The following is a 27,099-nucleotide window of genomic DNA, read 5'->3' on the forward strand; positions in this document are numbered from 1 at the left end:
ATCTCTAAGATGCCCTCTGTGTGCATTTTTTTATAAATCCCATACTGGCATCAGTGGGGGTTTATTGTGCTGAGAGGTTTGATACCAAACTTCCCAGTATTCAGTGAAGCCATTATGGAACTGTGGCGTTCGTAGTGACAAACTCCCAGACCATATACTTAGTATGGCCACACTACACTTACAATGTCTAAGAATTGACTTAGACACTGTAGGGGCATATTGCTCATGCAGCTATGCCCTCAACTGTGGCATAGTGCACCCTGCCTACTAGAGGGGTAACTTACCTATGACACAGGCAGTGTTTTGTGGGCATGGCACCCTGAGGGGGATGCCATGTCGACTTTGCCTTTTTTCCCCACCACACAATCTGCAATGGCCAGTGTGCGTGTGTTAGGTGAGGGGACCCTTAGGGTGGCACAACACATGCTGCAGCCCCTAGGGACCCTCCCTAGTCACATGGCCCTTGGTACCTCTGGTACCTTTTACAAGGGATTTATCTGTGTGCCAGGGGTGTGCCAATTCTGGAAACAATGGTACATTTTTAGGGAAAGAACACTGGTGCTGGGGCCTGGTCACCAGGATCCCAGCACACTCTCAGTCAAGTCAGCATCAATAGCAGGCAAAAAGTGGGGGGGGGGGGTAACTGCAACGAGTGCCACTTTCATACAATCAGTCTCAGTTTTATTCCTACAGGTGTGCTAAAATTTGTAGAATATGGCAAATGGTAAATTGGTTTTCTCCCCAGAGCAACCCAACCCTTAAATTCTATAGTAGACATCTCTAACATGTAGATTGGGGGCTACTGGTAGCTCTCCAGCTACCTGTAAGTAGCTCTCCTGTGTTGGGTCCAGCCTACTAAAATAAAAACGTTTGCTTAGTTGAATTAATATGTTTATTTCAAAATTGAAAAGTGTGTATTGAAGCAAAACTGTGTGTATTTTCAGATCTCAAAACCTGTATTTGGAGAAATATGGTTGGATTTCCAAATATATTTAAAACTAATTTTTGAATGATAAATCATTGGGCATTGTGGAGACTGATTACTAATATTGTCACCTTGGTGCCAGGCTTGTTAATGCTATGGCTGTCATGTATTAACCATTTGGAGGCATTTCTGATATATAAAACCTTTTTCAAATTACTACTGGTAACTCTGCCCGCGCTGGTTTGCATCAAAAAAAGTACCGCCGGCTAACGCCATTCCAACGCGCCAGGTGGGCACCTTATCTATGGATTGACGTTAGCCGGCGCTGCGGCCTGGTTAGAGTAAAAAAAATGACTCTAACCGGGCAACGCAGGCATAGGGAAGAATGGGGGTTGTGCGTCAAAAAATGGTGCAAGTCAGGTTAGAGTCAAAAATCATGGCTCTAACCGGACTTGCGCCATTTTTTGACGCACAACCCCCATTGGAATGACTTGTGTCTTTGGAAAGACAGGAGTCATGCCCCCCTGCCCAATGGCATGGTCATTGGGAACAGTGGCATGTAGGAGGGCCCAAGTTAGGTCCCCCTGTGCCACTTAAAAAAAAAAAGAAAAATGCTTAACTCTACTTACCTGTACTTAACTGGGATGGGTCCCCCCATCCCTGGGTGTCCTCCAGGGGTGGGCGAGGGTGGCAGGGGGTGTCCCTGGGGGCAGGGAAGGACACCTGTGGACCGCATCCATGGTCAGAGACCATGGAAATGAGCCCACAGGTCCCTTAGCGCCTGCCCTCACCCAGGAGTTAAAAAACGGCGCAAATCAGGCTGGGGCCCGCCCCTTCCTGTGCGTCAAAATGACGCCAGAGTATAAATAAGGCACACATGCCTTAAAGTCATTTTTTGGATGGGAACGCCTACCTTGCATGCCATAAACATAAGGCGGTTTCACGCATCCAGAAAATGATGCACACTGCTGACTTTTGACGTTCGTGGGGTCGGGCATCAAAGTATGAATATGGTGTTAGGTTTGCGACGAATTTGCGTCAAAAAGTTTGACGCAAATTCAGCGCAAACAGAGTATAAATATTCCCCCAAGTGCTATAAAATTGAAGAGACAGGTTCTTCATCTTATTCATTGCCATATACGCTATAAACATAATCATGAGACAATCTTAATAGATACTCCTGCTAACACAAACATAGTAAACTTCACTTTCCACAGTTCTTTTTTTACTTTAGTTCTTTGTCTTTGCATTAAAGCAAACCAGTCTCTATATCAATGTAAACATCTCAGAGTTTTCCATCTCTGACCTATGTTTGCTGGCAACATTTCCTTTTTTCTGTTACAGGTCTGTCAATTGACTTTATACTGCCTTTAGCTTTTGAACCTCTTCTGGCAAGACAATATTATCTCTTCCCCCGATTCTAGTTTCTACTATCTAGGGCTTAGCATCTTTGGTACGTTAGCACTAATATGCTAGCTTCTTAGGCCACACTTGATGTAGTTTTGGAATTAATGTTCCAGAGTTTACCTTCCCATGACCCACTGGTCCAAGTTACTCTTCTCAGTGACAGAAGTGGGCCTCTATAAAACAGAGAAGAGGGTAGGGCTCGATGGTTTTCCATAACTTTAACACAAAGCATGGGATACAAGCAATCATCTATCCCTGTCAAAAAATTATTTTTGGGGAAAACATTCTGGAAGTCTGTAAAAGAATAGGCCAACACAAGAATACAGTGCAAGAATCAACATGCACCTCTTGTCAGATATTTCATGAAACTTTCACATAATGAGACTGAACTAAAGAGGACTGTCGTGAGGTGGCAGAATGAGGCCGCCGACATGGTGAATAGAACATTTACTACATCAAAAAAGCAACAAGCCTACTCAAGTTCAACCCCATTAGTATGGGACTAAACTAAATGTTTGAAACACTAATAAAAGACACATCACGGCTATTTCTCACAAAATCTGCTAACCTGCTCTAACTAGTGAGGTAATAACTCTTGAACATAAAATACAACAATTCGTATTTTATTAGGACGAGATGAATTTACTTTCCACAATAAATATACCCCACTTCAAATGAGGCCGGGAATGATGCCCAGAATGCATAGTAAATGCTTTGCTGAAATCAGAAATAATATAATGCTTTGTAGATCATGAACGATGCTCCTTACACTGAGGGTCAACCAATATCCTGTAACATACAGCCCGCGACATTAAGATCCCATATGAGAATTAGCAAAACCCATATAAAGCACGGGCGTCGTCTTAAAAATACTCATGAGTCCATTGGCATAGGCAGAAAAGAAAGACTGAGGGAACTACGGGCATAAATCAGCCTCTCCTAATTGAAAAGAATCTTAGAACTACGAATTAGCCCCACATTTCAGGGGAAACACCATTGACTCACTCTTTAGGAATTTTGTATCAGAAAAGATGAATTCAATTTTAGGCTCATGTATCTTTGCAACATGAATCGTATTTATCATGACCCTATGGGTACAAACGCAAAAGCGAGACTGTCCCACAACTGACCTCGTGTATATGTGCTCAACGCCAAACTCTGAGAGATGCAGCATAATTTGAGTGGAGAAAGAATAAGAATAGGATGAGAGCTGTCAGAAGTGTGGATATAACCAATATTTCCTCCAATCTATAATAGGACGACCCATTCACATGTAAATAGTGGCACCTGGCTCAGATATGAGGTCAGCATGGTGTATCCCAAGCATTCGGTGTCGCTATATTCTGACAAGAACTGAGTGGGTAATGCTTTAGGAATCCCCCTTCTCTCAACAATGAGGTCCATTGTCACTCCAAATATTATGATACACTAAAGACTCAACTAAGGAACAGATTCTACTCCCCAGATATATTCACTAAGTGAGAATGACCTTGCCTTTCCTCTTAAAGGGAACCTAGGACCTGGCAAATCACATGTAGTATTCCTTAGTAGAATCACTTCTACCACACCTGTGTCCCGAGGAGATCCCTAAACAATTAGGTTTGAGAACACGTTGACCAACCCCCCCAAGAATTAATGGCTAGTGTAAAGGACAAATGTACTGGAACCAAGCTTTACATACTTACCCTCGACACAGACCACACAAATAGTAGAACAGATAGAATATGTGTTTGATTTAAATTCCTTCTCCACTTTTTGAGTATCAAAAACAGCAGTGGACTGGTGATCTTTGATTGACTTGTGTGATAAAAAATACTATCGTTTTTCACTCACAATAAAAACAAGCATTTGCAGTGCAATAGGTCTCGTATTTGCTTGAGTTAAAGCTATTGGCATTGTAAGTTAATAAATTGGTCAACCCCGCCTCATAATTTGGTCTTTTCCTGCTCCATAACTCAAGTGGTCCTGCATATAACTAACGCATGTGTACTTACCATCTTCCTGTATCTGCAGCAAAACAAATGGCAATGTTACCATTTAGCATTCTAATTTAAATGTGCCACGTTAATTCCAATAGAATACTACTTTCACCGCCCCAGCATCAGAGTTGCTGACTGGCTAACAGAATTTCCCCCATAAAGACACCAGGCAGCCAAAAAGTAATGAGAGAAATTAACTAGAAGGGTCACTCAAACATATCAAGAGTGTTCAAACAGCTGTAGTATTATAAGGATGTAAGTTGGCCTGAATTATGGTCATTATTGCAATAAGGAGAGATTAATGAAACATTTACAATTATCATATACACCCCAAAAAACCCTTTTTCAAAAATGAACTTTTGGCATTAAACTGTAATGTTCAAAACAACCCCTGGAGGACACCATAAGAAAAATATGATATACAAGAAATATGGTCATGCAACCATACAGTTAGCCCCTAGATGGCATAACCACATGAAGCTACTCCCAGCTGTAAAACAAAAGTTCAAGCCATAAGATACCTTGAAAAGACACTGAATGGTGGGAGGGGTTATTATTTTGGGGCCCCCACTAACCTAGTGGTGGGACCAAGAGATGATCTAAACAGAAAGAGCACGCTATATTGGAAGTTTTTTAGGTGGCACAATTGTCCTAGGACCACCACAGGCTGAGTTATGGGAAATAAATGTTTTGTAAAAGTAATGCCTTACAAAGCATTATGGGGTGAGTTTCGGTGCCAAATATTGTAATATGTTGACTGTAATGCTCAGAACAACCCTTAAAGGACACCACAATAAAAATAGTATTTGGAAGAAGCATGGTCATGTAACAATACAGTTAGCGCATAAAGGGCATTATCACATGAAAGCAGAAGGTAATGCAGTATAACTGTATATTCACCCCCTACGGTGAGCAGTGCATTATACATTTTCAGGGCCAACAAGCCTACTGCAATGATATTACAAACAAGTGGGCTGACCCACTGCCCCATACTTTATGCTGCACTGAGTGGAAAAAATGTGAACACAAGAACAGACCAATGGGTAGGTGATAATATCAAAATGTCGAGGCTAATGCCAAACTTACAAATGGTTCAAAACAGCACGTTACAACTGGCAATTTCCCCCAACAAATATAGGAGGCTCTTACGAGAAAACAGTGCATTCAAGCAGAGCTCTACAGCTTTTATATCCTACTGCTTCACTCCACTCCTAAGTGCAGCCAAAAGTCTGCTGTGGCAGGACTGGAGCAGATCTTCAGATCTCATGCACGACACACTCAAACTCTTTCCACATGTGCCAATCCACAAACCCAAATTACCCCCACGTAAAAGAAACATATTAGACTCTCAAGAAGCGATAGAGGTATGAGGCGCTATACAAATACTTCAAAGCATATATATTACAAAGTTGGTGTGAGCAGCTTACATCACCCTTCGTCTTCCAACCTACCAACACACACACAATAACTAGAACACTACTAATAATACACTAATACACACTAATAATAGTTATGTGAAACTAAATGTACTGCATTTCTGCAGAGACATTTAAGCACTACGGATAATGTCTGCTGTTTGTGCCTGTTGCTCTGTAAAGTGAGGTGACAAGAGTCAAACCAAGGTGTCACTATATTTAAAGCTGCATTAAATCTTGGCAAGGTCAAACAACCAAGCTGTGTTTATTTTCGCCATCCCCACCTTTGTTTGTGACTCATTCATACTTGAGGTGTTACTGGCAAACACCAAGAGGGATGGTATGTGATGCTGGCCAGTGTGTGTAAACACAAGAAACCCAAACTACCTCCCACCATCATCAGTCGAAAGAAAACAGCTAAAATAGCACTGGGGGTTAATGCTACTTCTGCTGGGGCCTGTAATCTACCTGCTAGTAAATGGTCTCAATTTGTGTGAGGGCCCTAGAAAAGGTGTTCATAACAGCCCCATGTAGTACTGGGTGAATGTAGCAAGCTATTGCAGCTATTTTCAAGTATATTTGGGGGCACATTTTAAATGTTTCTAGCAGAAAAACTGTATGTTCCCTCAGGGCAGTTTCCGAAGCTGGATGGTCCATGCACTACTCGTAAAAGCTGCTTGCTGGCCTGTGCTGGTGTGTTTTCCTGGTGCCTTGTGGTGCCAGTCCGGCCTTAAGCCCACAGCATGTCGCCCTAGCAAACCAATTAGGCACATCCTGGCAAACGAGGCACAGCTCAGACGTTTACTGGCATTTTACGGGCACTGTTTTGTGCCTGCAGTGCGGACTGTGCGTCTTTCGAGAGAGGGCTGAACTTTGTCCTCGGATCAGGAAAGAAGACAGCATTTGCTAAAGTGCTGAAAATGCCAGTCTTAGTCCAGCTCCACTATAGAAGAGAGCCCACTCAGCAGGAAGATTCCTGGCGGCTCTGCTGTATGAGGGCTTAATGTACAGTGGAAGAGCCTGCGCAGCCGGCAGTACATCAAAAACACTACTAGTGATTGTGTGTGTGTGCTTGCATTCATGCACTCCTCTGGTCTGGGAAGGGAGTTTGTGTGTGTGTGTTTGTGGTGGGTATGGGACTGGGGGGGGGGGTACACACACATTTGTGGGTGTGGGTGCTTAATTGTCTATTGGAAGGTTGTGTGTATTTGTGATTAGGTGTCTCTGTATTGTAATGGATCTCTACAGCTCCCTGTAGATGTGTGTGTGTGTGTGTATGAATGCATACCTCGGCATCTAGATAGGGAGTTCATGCATGTGGGTGAGTGTGTTTGGGTGTCTATATGGGGAGTGTGTGTGTAAGCTTGGGATTCTATATAGCGAGTTAATGGTGTTTGTATGTATAGCTCTGTGTTCTTTCTGTCTGGGTGTAAGAGTACTTGCAGCCACGGAGCACGAAGGAGAGACAAAGAAACAAAGTGATGTAACTGGTAGTCATGCAAAACGCATGACCGCTGATCGAGTTCTCGCTTTCTGCTACGTCTAAGCACCATAGCCACTATGAGCACGAAGGAGAGACGAAAAAAAAAGGAAAAAGTAGTTCCCTAGAGTAAAACATACCAACAATCGGTGAATAAAACATGTAACAGGGGCAGTCTGCTAGGCGGTAACAACCCCCACCCCAAGGCGGGCAACACGTAAAGCACACGTAAAGCGTTAACCAATGACGTCAAGGGATTTTTAAAAGACAAGACCTCAAACAAATGAAAGTGGTGGGCATGAGATGGGCGTTGTTAAACCCCACAAATACATAACAACACATCTGAAAAGTAGCGCTTGCGCCCTGCAATGCTCAACCTCAAAAGGTATCAATGTATTTCTTACATATTACAGGTGAAATAGCTGCTCTTGAGCACTTTATTCACTTTTGTAGACAATATCCCACTGGTGACGGGTTGCAGCCACTAATGATTTTCAATTTGAAATTTTTGAATGACAGTATGAACTATTGCAGAGCGGCTGTATCATAAAGGAACTGTAGCTCGAGTTGTCTAGTGACATATGAGGTGTTCCATTATCTTGATTACAAACATACTTGACTAAAAGAAAATTTATGTGATGAATATTGCTTCCTGTGCATTGAGGTCTGTGGTGATTTCTTGCAATGCCCAGTGCAGATTTATAGAAGAGGCAGCCCTTTTTTCACACACACGTAAAATATATATGGGTATACTCCTCGAGGATTTGCTCTGCACTACTTTTATTATTGTGTTTTTAATCCCAGTACCTTCTAAAGAGCATATTTTTATCCATTTATAAGTACCTTCTTGCATGCCGTTATTTTCACACAAAATCCAAGGGAAGCAGAACACACTTGGGGCCAGATGTAGCAAAGGGTTTTACCCATTCTGTGTCAATGGGAAAATGCTTTGCTACATATGGCCCTTGGTGCCTTCAATTTCTCTGTGTTGCTACTTGGAAGACCAAATTAAAAACTGTACCGTCCCTTGCATATTTATCATGACAGACAAAGCATGTTCATGGGCATCAGAGATGCTTGCCTTGAGCAAGGAGTGTCTCCCGCTTCTCTGCTGTGCCACGGGCCTCAAGGAGCAGTCATGTGGTAGAGCAGTCAGGTGGTAGAGCAGTCAGGTGGTGGAGCAGTCATGTTGTGAAGCAGTTAGGTAGTGGACCAGTGGTTGCCTTCATGTTCAGGCCAATCTATGAATGTCCTCTCTGTAATGCCAGGTCTTCTGCGCACTACTTTGGCTGACCAATACCTTTGCAACCTAAGACAATCTTGAATGGTGCTAGAAGGTGTAGGGAGCCTGGTTTGCAGGATCGTTGTGTGAACAGAGCATTATTTTGTGAGCGCACTGCTGGCAGCAGGCAGAAATGACGAGTTTGTATTGTTTACACATATACACTGCAGCGCAACTTGAGATTCACATTTCTCCTTCTTTTCCTTTATCTGCACATACCTGCGTGCCTCACACTCAACTGAGAAGTTACTAAACACGGGGTCCCAGGTTGCACTGCATGGGGCACCACTGTTGGCGCATGTGGGGAACATTACTGGCACTGGCTTCCTTTTACATCCTGTTGCTGTGTATATTACTGACATGACATGATAATGGTGCTTAACATGCTGTCGGCTACTGGCATAGAAAAGGTGCTTTATGTGTTTGGTGGTATGTGAATTACTGAGTGGATGATGATGCTTCACGTTCTGGGGATATGCTAACTACTGGCTTGCTATGGTGATTTCATGCTTAAGGCATAATGGAGTATGTATACTGCCATGGTGTTTTAAATGTTGTCGGCTATACTGATTGCATGCATTTGGATTTAGCCTACTTTATAGGTGTTGGGCATGTCAATTATTGGAATGAGGTAGTATTTTATATGCCAGAGACTGTATGGAATTCTGTAAAGGTAAGCATGCATTAAAAGCTGAATGATGCATGGATTACTTGACTGCAATAATTTTTTAATGCAGTGGACTATGTGGATTATTTGCATGCCCATGGTGCTTCAAATATTGGGGGAGGGGCTATGCCAGTTTTTGACAACGGAAAAAGGCACATGCTATGCTTATTTACAATGGCTGGCCTCAGATGATACTTTATGTGCTGGAGACTGACTCCTAGGCATGGTGTTAGTGCTTTTTATGTGAAGGGTTCTGTGGAATATTGACATGTATATGGTGCGTTACATAATGACGCCTATGCATATTTCTGGTATGGCGATGATACTTTACATTTGCTGTGATATGTAGATTACTGGAATGAAAATGGTATTATACATGTAAGTTACTGGAAGAGGTGGGGAACTGAGTTTTTCTACCTGCAGTCACTGGGTGAATCCTTAACTTCTGTGATTCTCTTCCGCACCTGTGGACAGAGAACTATCATTGGGGAGAGGATGTGGCTTAGCAACAGAGCTGCCCACTCTGAAACTAGGGAACCGGGGTTGAGTCTTGGCATTGGCTCAACATCCTGTGCTTCTGGGTACATCACTTAACCTCCCCATGCCTTAAAAACAAAAATGAATGTGTCCTTGTGTGATGTAACTGGTTCTCAGGTTAAGCGCTCCAATACCGTTGGATATATAAACTGAAAAAGAAAAACAAGGTGCATCTCACAACAAGCCATAATCTGCGTCTATCTGAATGGGTGCCAGCTGTCAATCCGAATAGTCCAAGCACAGAAACCAGTATTTGATTGGTTGAGGGCAGTCAGTCAGAACTGCTAAAACAGACTGTTGTTTTTGGTTAACATGACAACAGTTCTTGGGAGTAATGCTGCATTTATTCAGTATTTAATTATACTGTTTGCACTTGCGTTAGTAGTTTCTTGAAATATTGCAACACTTCTTCGGAATAAGACACTTACGTAAGAAGATGATTGGTATTCATCTTTATGTAATCTCTGTAAGTACCTGGAATGGTAGCCATTAGACCTTAGTGAGGGCATCAACATGCTATTAGTAAAAGTGCAGCCTGTAATTTCAATGTGATTTTTGTGCGGACCTTTATGAGCTGTCATTTTAAATCCAGTTTTTCAACTCCATATAGTCTCTGTGGGGACATATGTTTACCATCACAGGCTCTAACTTCAGCATTTAGGATCATATTTAGGAGCCCATAGCGCCACCTAAGCGCCACCATAGCGTCTTTTCTTTTAGGCTAAGGCAGCACGAAAGTGGCTTTTCTGCTGCGCCATATTTACAAAGTGGAGCAATGCACGCATTGTGCCACTTTGTAACCCCTTGTGCCACATCATGCCTGCGCCAAGCATAATGCATGGAAGGTGGCATTCTGCTCCTAGGAGGTCTGCAAAAAATTTTGCCATCATTTTTCACGCTTGCTCAGAGCAGGCGTGAAAATTATGCTCTCATACTAACCTAGGCAAGGAGGCTAATAGCAACTTATGGGCCTACTTGCACTTTGCTGCACTTTGCTCATAGCTGATGCACCACTTTTTCTTAAATGTGGACCTAAGGGCCAGATGTATCATTTTTTTACAATAGTGATTACCAAATTGCGATTTTTAGAGAATCGCAATTAAGTAATCGCTATTGGAATGTATAAAGCTCCAGGAGTTTCATACCGCGATTTACAAGGGCTCGCAAATCAACCTACCTCATTAATATTCATGATGTAGGTCGCAATTTGCAAGCCATTGCGAATGGCTACAATCACAGGGATGGTGGCCTGCTGGGCTCAGCAGACCACCATGTCTGTGATTGCTTTTCAAAGAAGCAATCTTTTTTTTTTTCAAATGCTGCCCGTTTTCCTCAAAGGAAAACGGGATGCGTTTAAAAATGAAAAATGAAAAGTTTTCTTTTGTTTTTTTTAAGAGTAGGCAGTAGTCCGTAGGACCACTGCCTGCTCTTAAAAAACATTTTCGCATGCATTCACATTTGTGAATGGGTTACCACCTACTTGCAGTAGGTGGTAACTGCGATTGTTTTGCAACCGCAATCACGGTCACAAAACAATCATACATAGCTCTGCTATTCGGTATTAGGAAGGGACGCCCTTGACACGCCCCTTCCTAATACTGAATTGGTATGTAGTCGCAAATCCAATTTGCGATTCAGTAACAAGTTACCGAATCGCTAATTGGACTTGTTACATACCAAAACACTGTTTTGCAATCGCAATCGTCCCATTGGGCCGATTGCGATCGCAAAAATGTTTGATACATCTGGCCTTTAGTCTCCTAGCAATTTCTGACTGAAAGACCATTAACTTTGCAGCCTTTGGCTGCAATATAGTCTCTGTGAAGATTACAATGCAATGTTCATATCTGTGAAATTTGTGAGGATATGTCTTAGCTCGCAATAGAACTGCAGCCTTTCTTTTCCATGCGAGCTTTGTGAAAACTTGTGGTGTTTTTCTGTGGAACTGCAGCCTTTTTTTTCTGTGAGGACGCTTTTTTGTCAAAGGAACTGCAGTCTTTAGTATATTTGTGTCTCTGTGGGGATGTCTGGCAGAGATCAGTAAAAGTGTAGCTGCTGTGTGCCATTTAATTGATATGAGAACCCTCTGTTGCTATTTATTGGAACTGCAGCCTGTGGGTAAGATTTATCAAACTTTGGTGCAGCACAATGCAGCAAGACAACTTGCTGCACTGCACCAAAAGGAGAGGGCAGAAATGGCTATATCTATTAAGGTATGGTGCATTCCTGCTCTCTCCTTGTTCTGGCACACTCAGTGAAACCTAGCACCAATGCATGCACCCTAGTGTCATAGTGCAAATGTGCCTGAGTTGCATGCAGTCTTGTTTTTGTGCAGAAAGGGGCACTTTGCTGCAGAAAACAATCCTTAGAAGCCTTCTCCTATTTCCATTTATGTTGCAGAATACAGCATACTTAGAAAGAGGAAACAGCGAGCAGAAGTACAGCTATTTCTGCGCATCGCACCTCTATCGGGAAGGTGTAGCATTTTGACACACAATACAGGTTTACCTGTATTGGTAAATCTGGGAATCCACCAAAACCAATGAGTGAGCATGTGGGAACACCCGCGCTCCACCCACTGAACGCCTTCACAAGGCAGATTAATGCAAGGCAGTGACGTGCACTGCTGTGTGTTGCTCCAGATTTACCATGCAATGCAGGGGCACGCAGGGTGGCTTGCTTTGCTTTGTAAGTCCCACTTAAGGATTGTGTTGCTCTTGCTACACCTTGCGTGATGCACGGGCAACACAATCCAATGATAAATCTCGCCCTTTGTCTCCATACAATCTGTGTGAGGATATCTGCGGGCTGAGCATGCAACTTCAGGTTGCCATTTCCATCTAATGCTGTTGAGAACACCTGGCGACTTTCACTGGAACTGCATCATTTTGTTTCTAGGCAATATCAGCAAGGAGATCTCTTCTTTTATCAATTAAAGTGTAACATTTGGTTGCAAATAATTATTTGTCAGGACATTAATTGGATAAGTGGAAATTCAGGGTCTCATTTACACGATTCTGATGCATCACCATTGATGTATCAGATTTCTTATGCCTGCCACACATCCCTTAATGACACCACAGATATGCTATATTTACAATACAGAGCTCCATGATACACATTTTCACAGATGCGTCAGATATTCTGATGCATCTGTTGGTGCTAAACTGACGCGTTGCTAAAGTTGCATTAGTAAACTGATGCAACTCCAGCAATGCGAGGAGAGTCTCACAGGAAAAATCCACACGTCAATTTTACACCTGCTCTGAGCAGGCGATAAAATTTTGACACAGTGAAGTTGTAAAATGACGCAGTGACAAGTTGTAAATTTCACTGTGTCAGTTCTACGTGGCTTTTTCTGAGGGAATGCCTACCCTGCATACATTATACCTGGTACAGGTAAAATGTGATGCAGAGATTTACAAACTGACGCATTGGACCCAATGCATTCGTTTGCAAATATGGAGCAGTGTAGTGAGCTGCTAGTGCCACCGCTGCATCAAAAAACATTATGCAGTGGTGAAGCAAAGGGCTTGTTAATGAGGGCCTCAGGGGCTGATTTAAGAGCCCTTAGCTCCTCCTTGCACCTCATTAGTGTCATTTTTTAATAATAATGTGGCCCAACAAGGCCAAAATCTCTGCGCCAAATTTCCAAAGTAGCGCAATGTATGCATTGCACCACTTTATAACCCTTTGCGCTACTTTATGCCTGTGCCAGTCGTAATGTATGCAAACGGGGTGTTCCCCCGTTATGGCGGCTGAAAAAATGACACAAACTAATCTAAGAGTTTTCTTAGCGTAATTTGTTCGACACTTTTAATGCCTGCTCAGAGCAGGCATTAAAAGGAGGCACACAAATGTTTTCAGTGGGCCTTTCATGAGCCTTGCAGGATTAGTGCCAAATATTTTTACGCTAATCCTGCAAAGCTCAGAACTAGCGTAAAAATGGTGACACTAGTTTTCCTACCTACCGCCGAGGTGGCTTGTATCTTAGACACAACGCACACATGGTGGTGTTAGCGGGGCACTAAGAGGCACTATAAAAGTGGCGGGGCACTAAGAGGCACTAGGTGCAGCACCACTTTTCACAAATCTGCCCCCAGTCTTTTCTCCATGTCATACCACAGCAGTGGTCATTCATCATTTAAATGGTGGTGTCATAAATGTGATGTCTAATCCCTGGGCATGAGCAGTCCATTGGGTCAGAGAGGGTTGCAAATCTATACATAATTAATAGATTTCACTGTATTATAGTTTCGGAATGGTAAAGATAACATTTGTTTAACTTTTGATATGTCGAGATAATTTTCGTTTTTTATATGCTGGGTTAGCATGCGATTTTAGAAGACAGCCATAATCCAGATGCAAATCTTGTGGGGATTTTCGTGAATTCTGTAATGATATACTTTGTTTCTGCTAGCAAAGCATTACTGCACTGAGCACACACATACACACACACGCAGCGACACACGCACACACACACATGCAGGCACTTGCAAGGATACACACAGATACACACCGACACATACGTACACTCAGACACACATTTCATTTATATTAATGTATGTGGTCTGGTTGTGTGACATATACGTAGTTGCACATGTTTAACTTTCCACACCCTAAACATGTTTAAACATCCCCCATACAATAAAAAACAAATGAAGCTCTTTTTAAATGATAATGCTTTAAAAAAAAACTTTGGCCTTCATACTTTTGCCTGGAGGACAGGGGAAGCAGTAGCCTTGGAAACCTGTTTCCACAAAACGCGTATTCGAAAAAATAACCTTGTAATGGCGGTTGAAAATGAAAAAGCCACACAAATTAAAGATAATGACAAAGGGGCATCAAAATGTAAACGTTCTGTCTTGTTTTCTTCATCGTACTTTTGTCAAAGTATCGCATACTTTTTCTGCTCAACACATTTTAAACATAGTAGTCCATCAGAAATTTTTTAAAATTGCACATTGATTTATACTTCCTACACTTTATCTTGCAGATGCCTACCCAAACTCGGAATTGATGTACGAATGGACAAATAAAACACACAAATCAGTAGTTGTGGCGGAAGATGGCTCCAGGCTCAACCAGTACCATCTGATTGGCCACACCGTGGGAACAGAAAACATCAGCACTAGCACAGGTCAGATTGCAAGCGTGTTTTGATAGCATGGCTACAATGGGGCTGCTTTTATCATTTATTCGATATTAAGTTGTGCTCACCCCAGGGAAGTGCCGCCTTTTTTCAGCTTTACCATGTGTGGTGACGTATCTAGACAATGTGGAGACTTTGGGCTTTTCTCCTAACATGATGTGTGTTGAGGAAAGGAACGTGTGCGTAAGAACTGTTTCATTTCAGCAACTTGCTGAGCCTATGTGACTTTCCTGTCAGCTCTCTGTGGCAAGTGCTGACTAGGTCGACCTAACCGTACAACATTTTATTCTGCAGAGGTTCACTGGTTCAAATGGAAACTGGTACAGTTGCACTGCCTCAATTTTCAGTGCGTCACCGGTGTGCATAGAGAGGTTCCATAATCACAGAAGGGACCTGTGGGTTATGTTATGTGATGACCAGCAAGCACAGCAAATGCTGTAATAGTCCAACCCGCCAAAGTGTAAGGCACCAGAGCTGTCGTTTGGCACAGGCTGGCTGGGTAGCTGTTTACTTTGTTGCAACAGCGGCCTTCTCTAATTTTCCATGTACAAAAAGCTGCTGTCATCGCCTTTCTTTTTCCCCACGTTGCCACAAACATTACTCCTTCGATGCATCACCTCTATTCCCCTGTCCCTCAGGACCTTCATTTAGCACTGATGAGAAAAAGTCCAGGGGTGAATGTAGAGAATGTTACAAGAGAAGTTGTTAACGAGACAACCTGTATTGATACCGAATGTAGATGGTGACGATACTGTGTTGGGTGTTCCTATAGAGCAGCCAACACTAGACAGTTGCAGTGAAAGCTGTGTCTCGACAATGGTAGAGCAACCATGCTGGCGCAGGTATTTTAATGAAAATTATTAATGAGTGTTCATGTATTCTGAGTAATGGATTTGCATAGAAGATGTAACAACTATAGAAAAATGATGCACGCATTTGAAAATGTGATCAAGTGAGTGGCCACCAATGTTCACTAAGTGTACTTATTAATAGTTTATTAATATGAAATGTTGAGTTGAGGGGAAGCGCGTCAGCAGCACCTGGGGGCCTGGGCGCAGGAGGAACAGTGTCCAATCCAGGAAAGGGAAGGAGCCCTTTAAAAATCACGTAGCGCTCCCGCCTCGCTGGAAGCGTGTCAGCAGCACCTGGGGGCCCGGGCGCAGGAGGAACAGTGCCCGCCTCGCGGGACGCGCGCGGGACGCGCCCGGGCAAAGCCCGGGCCAGGGGCGGGCCCGTCCTGTGCACGTCGAAGACCGGAGGAGACTGGGCTGGGCCCCCCTCTCTTTCACCTGTAATAACAGACCAGTCTGCTACCTAAGAGAACAGAGGCCATTTCAAACACCTTAAACTGAGTAGTAACACTTTTATTTAGCTCTACTAATATTAGACTCTTAAGTTCATCTGCTGATACTGGTGGCTAAATTTGGGGGGCGTCATTAATTAAGTATATAGTTAACGAGAGGGACGCTGTTACCCCTGAGAGAGGCTTGGCAGGTAGGGTAGTGCTTACCGGAATCAAAGGGGACTATAAAATCCAATCTGCCCAGGGGCTTAGTATCCCGCGCTTGGTACTTTAGGATAACTCAAGTAGTACCACCAGAATTGTACTATATCTGAAATTGATGACCTTATAGAGGAGGTAGAGTCTTTACTAAGTAATAGGACCGCCCCTCGGGAGGGCTCTGGGAAAAAGATAACTTCCTATTATACAAAGAAAACAGAACTAGGGAAAGAGAAATCAATTGATAGGAAAGAGAGTGATAGCCAGCAAGAGGAAAATCTACTCCCCGCTATCAGGACAACTAATCGCAAAGATGATATAACGCGGGCCATATGTCATTACCCAACTACTCTAGGAAGTACTAGGAAGAAGGGCCATGTGCAGAAGAGCGACATTGAGTGTTCTAACAAGTATGCAGTCCTGGCAGAACCCGTTACCAACAAAGCTCATAAGGTCCAGGAGGGGAAACCCGTGGGTAATTATGACCAAATTATCCCCTTAGTACAGATAGCTATAGAGAAGTCATCATTAGCTAACCAAGACCCAGAATACTGCTTAAAATGTAAAACAAGGAGTCTAACAGATCTTTATGACCTAATGATTGGATTAATGCAGGAAGTTAGAGAGTTAAAACTTGAAGTAGGAACATTATCAGCTCTTGTGAAAAATCGGGGGAGTATGGGAACCCATAGAGACCAGAGTGCAGATGAGACTTCAACAGTATCACTATATTTACAGGGCAGACCCATGTCCCCCCAAAGTTCGAATGTTCAGTCCAACTCCACTTTAACTACAGCCAGTATTCCATATGCACCATTAAGAGGCATGAGTGGGGAAAATGGGTGTAATATGGGGTCACGTAATTATTCCGTAGTTAAGGTAGGAGAGCTACGACAAGATTCCGTGAATCCCCTGAGGGAGCCTAGTTTTGAAACAGGGTCACAAGAAGAGAAGATGGAACGTACATTAAAACCCTATACTAAATTACATAATGATAGCATGCCCCCTATTATAAGGAGTAGACTCCCTGAGGGAAAAATAAGGCCTTCTGGGGCTGAGGTAATTTATTTGCTAAATGTCCTGAAATTGGCCCAAAATAGTATAGAGGATGAGGATTCCCTAAAGAACAAAACTATGCACTGGATCAGACATAAACAACATTGCTTATCCCTAATCCGCTCAGATATTACGAGGGCGGAAAGGATGCAAGGAGAGGCTGGGAAGCAAGATATTGTTGCTCTGATATTAAGGGATGAAAGACTAACTGAAGGTCTGATCAATATGGAACAGAGAGCCAGTGCCCCCCAAAAAAATGCTATGAGGTTTAGCTTGGATCCATATACTTGTAAGTTTATAGCCCAGAGGAATAAATACAGGAATTGGGGAGAGCAAATGAGAAAAGGAGATTCTGATCTTGAAACAGTTGATTGACTAACACAACTAGACCAAGTATATTTGGGACCGATTAGCGACCAAATAGCAGTTGAATCCCAGGATCAAAATAATCACCAAGTTATAAGAGTAGGGAGCATTGAGGAACACTTGCCCCGTAGAAAGGAATCAACCATATTTCAGAGCCCTATTACCAATGATATGATCTCAACTGGAAGGGGATTAGTCTCTATGGTCTCTTGGAATGTAGCAGGCCTAAAAAGCAAGCTTATAGACCCTGACTGGCATGATTATATTAGACAATTTCATGTTTGCCTCTTTCAAGAAAAGGATCCACCACACAAACTGGGGTATAAAACTTTCTTTATCAGTGCAACTGCTGCAGCAAGAGGGAGGCCGTCTGGGGGGCTGGTTGTATGGGTGAAAATTTCCCTTAATATCAAGATATGTAAACATGATGCAGAGTCTCCTGACATTCTGTGGTTGGAATTAGGGGACAAAAATAAGGTGTTATCCCATTTGTTTAATGTGTATATAAGGCCCAGAAGATCTAACCAAGAGTCACATGAAATAGAAATATTAGATGGCATTCTTAAAAAAATCCCGGTAGGAGAGACAATTATGATAGGGGAAGATTTTAATTGCAACTACAAACCTTTAATTGGGCTTGAACTTCTGGCAGAAGATGAAGACCTAGCAAGAGCAGTCCCCCACCTATCAATTGAAGAGTCCGTTCCCGGTACGGTTGCTGCTTTGCAACTTATGGGCCTCACATTAAAGCATGGACTGAGGGCGTGCAATGGTAGAGTGGGCCAAGGTGGTCTCAATATGGATACTTTCCAGAGAGGTAACATAGGCTCAAAACTAGATTATATTATGCATAGCACTATTACATGGGAGTGAATAGTGACCTTTAAAATAGATAGGAGGAGGGAAAGTGACCACTTTCCGTTAGTAATTGAACTTAGGGGTTACCTCATAGACCTGAACTGTATAGAAAAGGATAAGGTGGAGTTACAACCCACTCTTAGTAATAACCGGAGGGCAGTAAAATGGCCGGTGATAGTGGGCAACTCGGGTGTTATGACAAACATTTATAACACATATACAGATCTGCTGAAACCCCATGCCCATAAAAATTGCACTGACATCCCTACAATGGATATTCATCAATTAATGAGTACTGCACTAAGACCCTATTTTACTAAACAGATACATCAAAAGTATAAAAAGGGCAAGGAGCAAATCACTCCATCTAACCCCTGGTATACTACAGAATGTAGAGAGGGAAAAACAATATTGGTAGAGGCCCTAAAACAGAAAAATTTAATAGCCGTTCAAAAGGCAAGGGCTGGTTACAGGAAACTTCTGGCTACAGCACAAAAAAACTGGGAGGATCAAAAATGGCATGACCTCTTAGAGGCAGCCAAACGCAATGATGCAGTGGCTTTTTGGAAAATAGTTACTCACTGCAGGAAAGAGGGGACATATAATACTGAACATCATATAGATCCCAGTGTGTGGGTCAATTACTTCACCCACCTCTATTCCGATTTTTCCAATCTTGATTCAAATTCTTCCCTTTACAAAGAAGGACCCTCCTGTGGCATTTTACCTGATATGCAGTTTAGCTTGGAAGAAACGGTGACTGCCATTGAAGCGATTAAACCAGGCAAAGCCCCAGGCCTGGACAAAATCCCTGAGGATTTGTTCAAATATAACATAGAAATTTGGGCACCCTATGTAAATCTACTCTGCAATGCCATAGCAACGGGAGAGCCAGTTCCTGAGACATGGAAAGGTGCGGAAATAATCCCTGTCTATAAAAAAGGTTCTAGAGAAGACCCTGGGAATTACAGGCCAATTAGCCTTATCAATGTCATGCAAAAAAGTTATGCTAGGCAGCTGCTAAATAGAATAGGCTGCTGGATAGAAGAAAAAAGCATTTTGACAATATAGCAGGCAGGTTTCAGGCAGCAGACAAGCACAATTGACCAGGCCTTCAGGTTACTAGTAATAATGTGGAAATACACAAAATTAAAGAAAGGCCACCTTTATATTGCGTTTGTGGATTTGCGGGCGGCCTTTGATCTGGTTCCAAGAGACTCTCTATGGGCAGCGTTAGGGAATCAGGGTATGCTGGGGAATCTCTTGTGCCAGATAAAGAGGTTGCACGAAAAAACATACGCAAAGGTACAGTGGGGTCCAAATGGAGAACTGACTGACCCAATACCTATTAAGAGGGGAGTGAGGCAGGGTTGTGTGCTTGCCCCAACCCTCTTTTCGGTATAGATCAATGACCTGGTAGAGTATCTCAAACGGAGTAACCATGACTCGCCAAGATTGAATGGAGATTCAGTCCCCGCTCTCCTGTTTGCGGATGATACCATCTTACTATCGCAAACCCCCATGGGTCTTCAAACCTTACTAGAAACGTTTAGTAAATTCTGTAGTTTGAAGGGGCTGGAAATAAATGCAAACAAGACAAAATATCTGGCTGTTAATCCCCATAAAGCACTTAAAACAAGTATCTTGATTAAGGGGCACGAACTGGAGCGAGTAAAAAACTTTAATTACTTAGGGATGTTGCTGGATGCTAAGTTGTCCTGGACGCCGCATGTTAACAAAGCTGCAACTTCTTTAGTTCACAGTTCCATGGCGATAAATAATAACTATAAAAGCTCAAGAACCGGGATTGTTTCACCAGTGTTCGAAGTCTAAAGATACAAAGCGCAGGCTGCTATTTTATATGGTGCCGAGCTTTGGGGAATTGCAAACCTAACCCCAATAATATCTCAAGAAAACAGCTTTATGAGGGGGGTATTGGGATTGCCAACATCTACTACACTGATTCCTCTCATCTATGACATAAACATGAAGCAAATAGGTAAACTGGCAGCTCTGAGGCCTTTACTTTATTGGTGTAGACTTTGGACAACTCCTGAACTGATCCATTACAGACAAGCACTAATTGAGATAATGGACCTTGACAAATCAGTTTCACTTCCGTGGCTTCATCACATAAAGTATTGGTTTTATAACCGAGGGCCGAAATCTTATTGGGATGATCCCCATACACTTACGTCACAATCCAAGATTAGATTAAAGCAAGTTTACTGGGAGTTTTCTTCGATTAGTATTTTCCGCAGCAAGGACTTGGGTAGACAGACATCGAGTTTTTTGGACATCAAACCAATACCAAGAGCTGAGGAATGGTTAGATATAATTTACCCTAGGCGAGCGAAAGCACTATTTTTGAAGTTTCGATATGGGATCCTTCAGACTAAGGCTTTCACTAGCAAATGGGGACCTCAGAACGAGAATAGTCATGAGACGAAGTGTGGATTGTGTAATATGGGGACCATTGAAACGGTGGATCATGTCTTGCTAATCTGAAAAAGCCTATGATAAACCAAGGAAAAAATTGATTCGACCTATCTGTAGGAATGTAGGAATTAGAAATTATAATGAAGCGGCTAGACTGTTAAGGTCTAATACTAGCCCATCTATTGTCCTTGGAATAAGCTGCTTTCTTCTAGCAATCTCATTTATTAGGGACAAGGAGGGCCTGAGGTTTTAATAAGTTAGACTTAATACTAATAGATAAATGTTATGATGTTTTAAATGGTTAACGGGTTCCCCTCCTTGTAAGCTAATAGACCACGGGTAGTTATTTTGTTTAAGATATAAATCTAGTCTTACATTGAAGGAAGAATATAGTTTTCTTTGTATTTTAAGAATATTATTCCATATTTATTAATTGTTTGTATATAATGGTTAAATAGCTCTCTAACAAAACAATGTTATTATTTCGGGCAGGACATACATTTTAGGAATTTTAATTATTTATTTATTTATTTTCTTTTTTCTTTTCGTGTAAGTAATGATGAAATTGATTGCTATTTATTGATCTTAGGAGCACCATTGTTATTTATGCAAACTGGTTTTAGTATTTATATGATTATCTGTTATCTAAATGATGTTTCCCTTGATTGTATTTTCCTTTTATGGCTGATAGCCGAATAAAGGTGTGTTGATGAAATGTTGAGTATATGTTTGACCAATGTAGGAATGTGTCATATAAAGGGCTATGTATTGTATACTAGCTTTATTAATTGTAGGCCTTAACTTAGCGGATGTCTTGGCTTAGTTGCCAGGCCTCATGTCAAGCTGTACTTCTTAAACTCTAACAAAATGGCTGTCCTAGAGAGTTAAACTGTAATTTTCCATTGTATTGTGGAAATGTGTTGGTAGCTGAAAATCTTTCTCATGAGAACCAACTGCTAGAAGATGCTGTTCTTGCTAAATGTAACAATATGTATGTAATGTGTGTGCAACTGACTTTCTCTGGAGAAGAACAATGGAGACACTGACTACAGTAGAAGCTGCAACAATATTTTTACCTGAGGAGCCAGTTGATGAGGACATTGCAGGAGAAACCAATCAGCGACATGTGAATGGAGTAGTGCTATAATTCATAGATTTGAATTTTTAGTTTTATTGGACAAGGTATGAAGATGCGATCCTTTGACCAATAGGGACTTGGGAAGTAGTTTTAGGAAATCTAACTTAGCTGGATTTCACTGAGGAGAAGTTGTCATTTGACTTTTGCCTTACTCCATTCTCTCTATTCTTCTTGAGAGTTTACCTCTATTTTTTCGAGTTGCGTAAAGACTTTGCGTTTTCTGAACTTTGATGCTTAAACCTGAATCAAGCTTTGATTAGATTGCGGTTCTTCTGCTGATTTTCAGCCTGTGTTGTTTTTGTATGGGTATCATTTGATTTTGAGATTAACTTACTTGACTTTAGCATTGTTAATATAGGGAAATAAATATTCTAACTTTTACTACAAGGTGTGGTTATTCATGACTGAAAGGTCATGGTGTATGAAAATTACTGACTCAAATAATTATTAATGTCATTGATTATTGTTGATTATTGATATTGTCTATTGATTATTGATTATTGATCTGCATGTACTGGATTTATAGTGGGATCATCTTAATTTATCTTAATTGCAAGTCAAAAGGTTCATCAACCTATTCGCGTCCCCTTGTAAGTTTACTTATTAAGGTCAGACGCGCTAACAACCATGGCTTCTCCCTAGATTGCTTTCTGTGGTCTGACTGTCTGCGGTGTCCGTCTGTGCAAGTCTGTTGCTAGATCTCTGCTTACTCACGGTGGAAATATATATATATATATTTATTTCTTTACCAGTATCATCTTGCTAAAATACTCGAACACTACACACGAGCCTGTGCTTCAATTGCAGGTGACTTTATTCAGGCTGTGACATGAGAATAGCCCAATGCATTTCAGGGTACTAGTCCCCTTGGTATTGTAGAACACTGATGCTGGTAATATTATAACAGAAGGTTTTCGATGCCCGTCGCATGAGCCGCCTTGCAAGTTTTGGCCTAAAGGGAAAGTGGAAAATAATAAACATATATTCACTTAAAAAAACAAGGTTACGTTCTGAATTTACTCACACAATATCAGAGAACTTCAGCAGTTATAGTTAGAGGTATTTCAAGTAACTATAATGCACGGCCTAAGATACTTATAAGTATTGCCCCCGTCATGCAACCGCCAGTGGATAATGTATACACCCGTGAATAAGGCTACGGCAACTATTCGTTTGGTGTCTTGATCTCTCGTTTGATTGAATGAGTGAACTTACAAATATATATATATATATATATATATATATATATTCATATATATATATATATATATATATATATCCAAAGATATAAGCAAGTCAAAAGCGCTTTTTCTATGGAAACTAGGTCCTAGCTATAACTACCTACTGGTGACTGTATATATATATATATATATATATATACATTACCTGCAGTTGCCAGTAGTTAGTTATAGCTAGGACCTAGTTTCAATAGAAAAAGTGTTTTTTGACTTGCTTATATCTTTGGCAACATTTAACAAATCTTCACAACATTTTCCCAAAAAATATGTGCCCAAAGTTGTGCATGTAAAGTTTTGAAATGATCCGGGGCGAGAAAATGTTGGGGTAAAAAAAAGTGTGTTTCCCATGTTAATTCCTTTAGAGCCTTTAGACATACCTGCAGCCCGAACCGCTGGATGGAATTATACACAATTTGGCAAAAAGGTAGCTTTTGGCCATGGATCACCCTTTTTTATTTGGGGTAAATCCGTCTATGGCCAAAAAAGCTTTTTTTCTTAATCACAGAGAAATCCGTGGCTGGATCCGTGGATTTGTATGTAATATAAAAAAAAAAAGAATGCATTCTCCTGCGTTACCAAATGCTTCGCCCCCAAGTAGGATAAGTCCCAGGGGCTTTGTGGTCTTATAACAGAAGGGAGCGCCAGGGGCCCCCGTCCAAGAGCTTTTAGTAGTAGCCCCGGGGACTACCACCTTCCCAGGGCTATGATTAAAAAATATGCGGTGGCCCCTCCATGCCCCGGGTACCACTACCTCCCTGGGGCATGATAATATGACACTAATAGGGGGTGTCCTGTGGGCCTCTCCAGGCCCAATGGACCTCCACCTCCCTGAGGGACAAATAACAGTAAAGTGGGTCCATTACGGACCCCCGGCCACAAGGACCACCACCTCGCTCCGGGACAAATACAACAGAAGGAGGAGGGCTGTGCAGCCCCCCTCTTGGAGCCATAGATAGCACTGTGGACTGCCAGCTCCCAGGGATGGCTCCTGCTACCTCCCCAGGTGCCCACTCACGAGAGGTAGCTTTTGTCTGGCAGGTGCTGACAGCTTCCACTAAGCAAATGCAAACATAACTCTGCTGTCAAACTGCTACTGCTTGCTGAAAGCGGAGTTTTCATCTCTTTCCCTGCCTGCAAACATGCGGGCAGGGAAAAGAGATAAAAACATTTTTCCTGCACACAGGGAGCTGCTATTTGTAGCAGATCAATGCATGCAGGAGAAATGCTGGCTCCCACAGGAGACAGGAGCTGGTTGGAAAGTGGGGGCCTTGAGGCTCCCCCTGCGTCCCCACAACTTTATACTAGGTGCCCTGGGCACCGAGTAGCATGTGGTCAGCCTTGGGGGATGGGTCCCCTAGACCGAAATTAGTCTAGGGAAGGGGCCACATGGCCCCCCTTCCTTTATAAAACCAGTATTTGGCCCTGGGGAGGTGATAGTCCATGGGGCCCTTGTGACCTCCCTTTAAACATTTTTAGAATAGCCCTGGAGAAGTGATGGTCTGCAGGGCGCAGGGGTGTCCAAGCGGTCCCCTGCATAGTTTTCAAAATGTAGCCCTGGGGAGCTGGTGGTCCCCAGGACACGAGGAGGGGTATGTGTGGCCCCATATATTGTTTTACATTGTCTACGAGAGGTGGTGGTCCCTGGGACCCAGGGTGGTCTGTGTGGTCCCCCACATACGCCTGTCACTCACCATTTGTTGGTTTGAGTGGCACTCTTCTTTGCAGCCTCGTAATTCGTCAAGGCACACCTGCCATCATTCCCATTCCTCTATGTGGATCAGGGATCAAGCACTAATTAATTTCAACTTAATTATTGGCTATCCGGTGCTCCCAACATGATCAAGGTACTATTTGGTTCATTTTAATTTCTAGTGCCCCGCAAACAGAAGGCTTGTGACTGGCACAAATGTGCCCAGCAGGACAAACAAAATTGCAAAGTTTTATTTTTTTAAGCTAAGTTTCTTTTATTTTGTTAAGTCATCTTTTCTCAGTTTCCACTCATGTTTTTTTTTTTTTTTTGCTCATGGGCACTGTTGTCAAAAGATGACAATTAACTTGTTTGAAATATGAGAGACCTATTGCATTGCAAATGCTTGCTTATTATGTAGGCCCGGGGAGGTAGTGGTCCCCGGGATTCCAGAGGTCTGTGCGCCCCCCCTGAATTTTTTTTTAATGCTGTGCCGGGGATGTGGTAGTTACCAGGAGCTGGGCCATCTGCACGTCCCACTAAGTTTTTCTATTATGTAGTCCTGGGGAGATGGTGGTTCCTAGAGCCTGGAGGGGGGTGGGCGGCCACCCTAATGTTTGTTTAATTTTGCACTGGAAAGGTGGTGGTACCTTGGGCCTGAAGGGGTTTCATGTTGCCCCCCAAACATTTATAATAAGTAGCCACAGGGAAGTGGTGGTCCCTGGGGCCACCGGGGCCTGTGCAGCCTGCTTAAGTATATATAGTCAATGTTGCCCCTTTTAAGCTCCAGACCCCTTTGGCCATGTGTGGCATGGGCTTTGGAGCTTAAAATAGAGTGACCACAGGACCTGGCCACAGGCAAGGCCCTGTGGCCAACTCCCACTGTGCATGTCTGAAGGCCATGCATGGAGCGGGGTTGTTGCGGTTTTAGGGGGTTGCTGCAGGAGTTAACGGCCAGCCAGGCCCTGCTGCCAACCTCTGCCGTACACGACTGAAGGCCATGCTCAGCCGTGGTTGGATTAACGTATAGTAGTTAAAATTACTTTATGTTAAAAAAACCATAGAAATTCACTGAAAAAATTAAAGGTTACAAGGACATTATAGTTAGAAAATAGAATTTGAAAAAAAAATGTAGAAATTCACTTTAAAGAACGAAGGTTACGGGTACATTATAGTTAGGTTCAGATTTAAAATGTACAGAACCACAGAAATTCACCGGTTATAGTTAAAGTTATTTCAAGTAACTATAATTCATGCCCCAAGGTAACTATACTTTTTGCCCTCGCCATGCACTGCTAACTACCCCAGATGTTACAGCACGCATCATGACATCTTTTATAACATTTTCATTATTCATTAAAAAACTGTGCATGGTCAGGGTGTGAGAGGGGACTCCACACTCTGCACTACTATCTAGGACCAACAGTGCCACAGTCATTCTAGTTGATAGTTCATATGGGCCAGGCCTCCTTCTCCATGTGATGTACCAGGGCCTCCCAGTGCTTTCACTTTAAGTCCAGTGCCTCTGGCATGACAAACACCCCTCTGACCATCTGCTCCATCCTCACTAAACTTGCTTCAACTGCCAACAATATAACTACCTTTCCCAACTTTCATAGATTAGCATCCAGTGTCATTTTCATTCCCCTTTGACCTGCCATCATGTTTCCAGCAACCACATGCACATAAATAGCTTATAACCAATTCACATAGGTCACCACTCAGAGAGGAACCCTACTTCCCCTTCTCTATCTTCAGCCACCAGAAACAGTGCATTTGTGGGGCCTCCTGTAACGGAAGCAGCTCCAACTACAAATAAGTTTCTTCCACGGCTCGCAAGTCACCCACCACATGCCTCTATTGCCAGTTGCTCTCACTGTCTCGGCTGGTGTGGTGAGAGCTTCAGGCACAGCCAGGCACCATCTTGGTAATTTCCGGAAGCTTTGAGTCTTCTTAGATCTGGTAGCATGGT

General features: G+C 42.5%; 2 protein-coding genes across 2 annotated transcripts in view; one reads left to right on the plus strand and one right to left on the minus strand.

Annotated features, from left to right (window-relative positions):
- Positions 1-27,099, minus strand: part of GABRB3 (gamma-aminobutyric acid type A receptor subunit beta3) — an 887,545-nt gene that overhangs the window by 848,494 nt on the left and 11,952 nt on the right. The window lies entirely within an intron of this gene.
- Positions 1-27,099, plus strand: part of GABRA5 (gamma-aminobutyric acid type A receptor subunit alpha5) — a 560,773-nt gene that overhangs the window by 324,399 nt on the left and 209,275 nt on the right. The window contains exon 7 of the mRNA XM_069204278.1: positions 14,689-14,832. Within this exon, the coding sequence (XP_069060379.1) occupies positions 14,689-14,832 (144 nt within the window). The remainder of the gene's footprint in view (positions 1-14,688; positions 14,833-27,099) is intronic.

The sequence above is a fragment of the Pleurodeles waltl genome, chromosome 8 (assembly GCF_031143425.1).
Source record: "Pleurodeles waltl isolate 20211129_DDA chromosome 8, aPleWal1.hap1.20221129, whole genome shotgun sequence".
In the NCBI taxonomy this organism is placed as follows: Eukaryota; Metazoa; Chordata; class Amphibia; order Caudata; family Salamandridae; genus Pleurodeles; species Pleurodeles waltl.